Here is a 6,795-nt window from a genome sequence, read left to right as displayed (position 1 = left end):
GAAGCCCAAATTGTAATTCTTACTATTCATACAAATTGACTTAAATGTCTAATATATTTTAGTTATCATCGTACGAGCGTGATGGAAAACAAACAATATGCTTTGTCGTCAAGCCTTTTTGTATCATAAAGTCAATTCTTTTGAATACTACATTAATAGATCTATGAGATATAACATTGTTATGCATGATCCTTTGTATTTTGTTAGGAAGTTTCACCGCATCTGACGCGAGAAAATCAAACGTATGAAATAAAAATGATATGAACACGTGTTTATCTTTTAAAATAATAATAATAATAATTTGAAAAAGTGGCTTATATTTTATATTGGAATAATGTCGTAATCTCAAAAGATGTTGCAAAAACGATATAGTTTCATTTATTTCTTTATTGGGATTATTTATTAATTGTATTCTATTAAATATATTGATTTTCTTCATGGTTGTCGTAATGGTATCTTGATGGTAGATTATTTTTATGTCTAAATTTGGAAGTTGCTATTTTTAGGAATCTAGGACATTAAACCAATGACTTTACTTCTCGTTTTCAATCATATGATATGTTTGCATTCTTATATTAATATCAGTTACATTAAATGAGATGAATTTAATGGAGGTTTTAATATATTGTGGTATATATCCATTTTATCTAATTATTTTGTTAAAAATAGCCAAAAGTATTGACTTTGCAAAAAATAGTCATTGACATCGAAGATGAGGTTAGGTCGTATGAGACCCATCTGCGGTTTCATTCTTCATCAGAGATTTTTCTTTTATTTAGTTCAAATGTGTTGAAACGAAGATGAATATCATATGTTGTTACGTGCTATCATTTATAAACTTCATCTAGTAGCTTGTAAGATTTTACGCTTTAATACGATAATATTAGAATAGAAGAGGAATAGTAATGACGAAGATGTGTCAATGAAATCGCATATCGCTTATGCCCATATGGGATTTCATTGTCGAAATCCCATGAACAAAGAATAAACAAAATCACATATCATATGAAAAAATGATATATTTTTAGTTTCAGTTTACTAATATTATTTTACATTATGTTTAAATATTTATAGAATGATAGGAAATTTCATTGAACTAAATTAAAATTTAATAAACTATCAAACTCAATGGATGGATGCCCTTGGTTCAAGTAACGAACAAGTAACATGTAAATAAATAAATAAAATCATGCATTCACCACCAATGTTTTATTTCCTTCTTTTATAAACACAAGATGAGCAAAACTGGGCACAAATTTTCCCCTCAAAATTCAAATATACTACCAAAACAACGAAATTGGCTTTCGCATGTACCCAAAATCAGTTTCAATAAATATAATTATATAAAACACTAAACGATCTTTATACCACTGTGTACATGCCTCCAACTATAACATATGTTCTTCACTATACTTTGAGTAAGCATTCTTTCGGTATGCCAGTCTCATTTTTCATATTTGTGTGTTGCCTTCTCCAAGGGTCGTTATATAATTTGTAATGCAATATCTAGCAAAAAAATATATATATTCATTTCATCAGCCTTATTCTTCGCAGGACAGGACATGACATGACAGAAAATGTTGTACTCTATTTGACACACATAAGACAAAATTTACAATTTTTGTCCAACCCAAAAAGTTGGGACACATATGCAAAAGACATGAATGCCCTTCTCATCCTTACGATTAAAAATAGTCCTAGAAAACTTAAAGTAATATGTATGAACGTTTATATACCTGTATGAATGTTGTAAAAACATCATCGTCATCACTTAACTCGGACAACTTTTCGGCCCAATCATTAATATGCCCAAAAGAAGATTTTTGTCTTTCAGCCTCGAGCAAAATTGAACCACGATACAAGTATCTTTGCCAGATTTTCTTCACATTTGCCAATCTGAATTCTATTTCTGTTTCATTGAACCCCTACATGAACAACCATCATATCAAATTCAATACTTGTAAACATAATTGCATGTTTATCAAGTGCTAGAAAAAAATAATGAAATCTAAATTACCCGAAGGATATTTACGAGGTTTGGTATTTCGTCTTCACCTAATCGAACAGCAAAACTCTCATAGTTGAGCACGTTCTCCCATGGCAAAAAGATCCCATCCTGAACATGAAAAATTGTTTAGGAAAACCAAGGAGCCGTTTCTTAATGGGTTAAGCACTTAACATGTTGACTTAATCTGGACATAATGACTTAATGGGTTAAGCCAAAAAGGTTAGAGACCTGAATAACCACAGGAATGCAACCTTGCAAAATACTATCTTCCATTCTACCACTCCATCCATCACCCGGCATAACTCCACAAAAAACCGAACTCGCCAAATCTTCATGATAACTTTCGGAAGGATGCGCGATCACAATCACATCTTCCGCGTGTTGTTTCCCGAGCTGCCCGTTTTTATTTGGGGCAGACCCGAATTCTTCAGCTAATTTTTGCCGTATACCCATACTATACCTGCATCACAAAAATCAATTGAATGCAAATTAAAATCAAAATTAGGGTTTTTTATGAACATAAATGACCATTTTTTTAGATTGAATATATGTACACTTACGTGGCTTCAGGCCTTCCACGTTCATAAGCTGGCCCCAAATTTCCGTTGAAGTAAAACAATGTTTTTCGCTCCTCACGAGGCCTGTGCACATGAAATAATTACACTAAGTTTGAGAGATAGAAATAGCAAAAACGTGTTTTTTTTTCTTTTTTTTTATGTTTGACTTTTATACCTATCCCAAAGCTTTAAGGTCAAAGAGGTGACATCTGGGCGCTTCCATGCTGGAATTACTAAATCTTTTTCTGGATCAAAACAAGAATGATTGCCCCTTTTATCTGAAGGGACCTGATCCCAATTATCAGCCCAATAGGCTGTGGTTGAATGGTTGTGCTTTGAATTTGTGTTGCCCCAATGAACCAACATCATGCTGTTCCATATCTCCTTTGGTGCATAACAAGCACCTTCATCCCATGAAAAAGACTGCAAAAAAAATAAATCAAGATTATAACCAAATTTCTTTTTATCTATCTTATCATCAAGTGGACGACCATATACTCAAATCATACCCAAATGTGATCTTTTCCAGATGACCGATTCCAGTATGGGTATTGTTCAACAATATGATCATGTGCTTTCTTGTAAAAATCGAGAGTGAAAGAGCTTCTCAAACCCCTATGTTCCTGAAAACATGAACAAATCAAACATAAATATCAGTAAAAAATTAAAAATCAAGTATTTATGTCACTGTACCTCCATGCTCAAATGGGGTGCATCATCAGCACGAGTTATGATACAAGAATCAAGAACAGGAACAAAATAATAATCCGCTTCTTCACCATTTAATGTCCGATGTGGACTAGCTAACATGCTTTCGTACATTGCTATCTGCAAATAAACAACGCATCATAAATTTGCTTAATTTTAAATTCAATCTTCAATTTTTCACATAACAAAAGTAATTTAGAAAGATGATTATCTATAATACCTGAGAACCATATAGCTGCTCCGTCCATATAGTAGCATTATCCTGATCATAGATCCTATTTACACACTCGAGCTTAAAATGACGACCCTGTAATTCAAAGATTTACAAATTGAGAATCAATAAAAAAAAAAAAAAGAAGAAGAAAGACATCGTTTACAATTAGGGTTTTGCATTCTAACCTCGAGTAGGATACTGTTAAAATCGGGAGGCAAATCATACACGTAAATCAGCGGCCTTTTCTTTTCCACCACCGCTTTTAAACCGACGATACTTTTTGTCACTTGTTCGTTGTCAGGAACAGTAACCTGAGAGGGTCGAAGCCACTGTGGCCAATCTTGAATAGAAGAATGAACAGATGGAATGCTACAATCTACTCCATACCACCCATTCTCACACTGCATATAACCAAAAAGGACATTCTACTTTTAAAAAACTCTAACCAATTATAGCATTCTACTTTCAAACTTTCAAAGTACAATGTTATAATGTAATAAGAAGAAATGGAAGTATGTTGCTATTTATTGTTATACCTGACAGAATCCACCCCGACAATGGCCTTGACCTGAGCATTGGTTAATACAAGTAGATAACACAGGTGTCTCACAAAAACGCCCAAAAAGACCATCATATTTACAATCACATTCTTCTTTAAATTTCACCTTCAAATCATAAGCTTCAACAGGATCCACATTACACCATCCGGGCAAGCTCCCGTTTGTTGTGAAAATATTGTCATGGTCTGATTTTGACCAGTCAACATCTTTCGGGCCACCGGGTTCAGAAGGTAAACTGTGTTCATTGAATTGTAAATAAGAAAATTATATATAAATTTGGTGGAAATAAAGATATTTAATTATTTATAGTTCGTGGGCTTACATCATTTGAAACCCACATGACTCTGCAACAGGGCGATTTGGGTATTTTGTTCCTTCCCCACAAAAGCACATTGCTCGTGTTGTGTCACAATGTGTAGAGCAAATTGAAACAACCCATCGGCCGTATGGTAGCTCTTCTGTTGCCGGATAATTACAACTTAATTCTAGTCTTTCAGAACATTTCTCTCCTGTTTCACCAAAAAAAAAATCAAGATTGCTTAATTCTGAAAAAGGGTTATTCTTCTGGCAACTCCTAAGCTGGCCCACACTGGGAGTGATGTAAATCATGTACACAATAACCTGCTAGGTGGCTGACATAAGAGCCTAGGGCCCACAAGGAGCCCAATCCACATTGGAACTGAAACTCTCACACACAGCAGCTGATGAGACTCAAACCCTAGGGTGTATCTACACATTGAGGAAGTACTAACCACTAAATCCATGAAAGCATCGGCATTGACCAAGTTCATGATTACAAATGCCTTGACCACTACACCCATCTTCACATTTCTTCCCACTGATTGGCTATCAAAATAACCGCAAACTATAAGCCAAGATTAAAAAAAATTGAAAATGAAATTTTAAAAATCACAAACTTGTGGTACCTCAAGAACTTTTATGCTAGTGGCAACTGAACTACATGCGGATAACCATTGACCAATCTCAGCCTTCCATGGTGCACCACGATATACAACTGCTTTATGCAAGTCAGCTGGAAACGTTGCATTTAAAGGCAAAATGTGCTTGTTTTCCACATTGATTGTTTCATTAATTGGGATACAAGAGTCTTTTACTTGCTTATATCCAAAGTAATCAAAAGAAGGCACAGAAGGAAACAAGAACATATGAACTATTGAAACCAATGTGACAAGTGAAGCAACTGTTGCTATCAGTGACCATGAACAAGTCAACTTCTGTAACGAGATCATGGTCAACCCCAGAAACTAGTTCCTCAATTTGCATGAACTAATTTATTTAGTTGACTTTTTGGAACAATATTTTCACCTCTCGAAAGGCCAATAACCTAAAAATCAAGAATGTTAAACAGGTCAGACACAAAGATATGAAAACCTTCACTAGATGCGTATAGTTCTCATGGTTTTGATTGGGTTGAAAGGTATATAATATAGAGAACTCAAAAAGTCAACTCCATGAATTTCCCCCAAAAGATTTTCCTTCGATTCTCTACAGTGATCCTTTAAGCTCACAATTTGTTCTCAAAATGCAAACACGAGTTGGTTACATTCAATAGATCAACTCCACATTTAAACATCCTAAATCCGTTTGAACAAAATGAATTCGATTCAGTTCATACGTTTCAAAACAAGAGTTCAAAATTACAAATTGACACTGGTCAATGACGAATTAAATAGTAAGTCTAAATGATTACTTCATGAACACGATTCAAATGACCTTTACTTTTTAACCTCCACAATTAAATAATCTGGAAAGCGAACTTTAGAACATACTAAATGAATCCAAGCACAATCTTAAATTCTTAATTAACATGTTGAGAACTTCAAAAAACGCTACAGATGTTCAGTGAATACAATCCAACTGTTTTCAATTTCTTCCAAACCCATACAAAAAGCTCAATTTATACAAAATTGTTCAATTGCATAGTACAATATGTTCGTCGCAGAAATGGGTCATGCTTACTTCACCAGATCTCATTAGAAATCAGGCAAACTCAAATTACTTCTCAAAATAAAAAAGTTTTCGAAATTGGAAGTTGGTATAATCAGATTTGATGCCAACTCACAAACATAACAAACGAAACAAATAGATGAATGAACCAATTTACCAATTGAATGAAAAGGTTTCCTCAGAAATTACATACAGAGAGAAACGACAAGAGGAAAGAGGTGGAAGTCGCCACGTCTGGGTGACGGAGAAGAGCTCCAGAAAAGTAAATAATGGTGACGGCCGAAAGAATTCTCGAAAGTACCCCCGGCAATGATGGGTAATGTGCAACTGTAGATTTCCGTGTTTGGGGGGTATGTCTGTCAAATGACACACCACTTATATGCATGAAGTCATGAACTCAAGATTCCGATTTGAATCCGAGAAGTTGACTCACTTTATTCCCGAAATAAATGTATGTATTTACTAATGAAAATTATTTTATTGTTTATTTTTTATAATACTATATTTTTATATTTTTATTAAAATCGACTTCAAATTATTTGACATTTTATTATTTTATTAATTTCGATTTCTAACTAAACATATTTTCAAACAAATTTCAATAGTTGTCTACTAAATTGAACATATTGATCTTCATATATTTAAAATAATGTTTAATAAATACTTCTTCTATTTTATTTAGTTATTTTTAAACATATCATATTTTAAATATTTTAAACAAATATTATATATATATATATATATATATATATATATATATATATTAAACATTATTTTAAA

At 33.3% G+C, this 6,795-nt stretch overlaps 1 protein-coding gene across 2 annotated transcripts; it reads right to left on the bottom strand.

The window, feature by feature from the left end:
- Positions 1–1,174: 1,174 nt before the first annotated feature.
- On the bottom strand, positions 1,175–6,369 carry LOC145073432 (exostosin family protein). Of its 2 annotated transcripts, none has more exons than XM_079019981.1 (15): positions 6,173–6,369; positions 4,974–5,392; positions 4,800–4,893; positions 4,370–4,556; positions 4,024–4,282; positions 3,673–3,888; positions 3,494–3,580; positions 3,259–3,393; positions 3,075–3,188; positions 2,741–2,988; positions 2,569–2,649; positions 2,237–2,468; positions 2,018–2,116; positions 1,737–1,925; positions 1,175–1,506 (listed from the first exon to the last, which is right to left on the bottom strand). In XM_079019981.1, the coding sequence occupies exons 2-15, from the start codon at positions 5,295–5,297 to the stop codon at positions 1,408–1,410; spliced, it is 2,364 nt and encodes a 787-aa protein (XP_078876107.1). In that variant the 5' UTR covers positions 5,298–5,392; positions 6,173–6,369; the 3' UTR covers positions 1,175–1,407. The 2 variants fall into 2 exon arrangements, with proteins under 2 accessions (XP_078876107.1, XP_078876108.1); XM_079019982.1 differs by having other exon boundaries at positions 6,209–6,367.
- Between the last annotated feature and the right edge of the window lie 426 nt (positions 6,370–6,795).

Source organism: Lactuca serriola, chromosome 9, assembly GCF_051521515.1.
Source record: "Lactuca serriola cultivar US96UC23 chromosome 9, Lser_US96UC23_V15, whole genome shotgun sequence".
Taxonomy (NCBI): Eukaryota; Viridiplantae; Streptophyta; class Magnoliopsida; order Asterales; family Asteraceae; genus Lactuca; species Lactuca serriola.
Note: the sequence above shows the minus strand (reverse complement) of the source record. Positions and strands in the feature narration are given on the sequence as shown.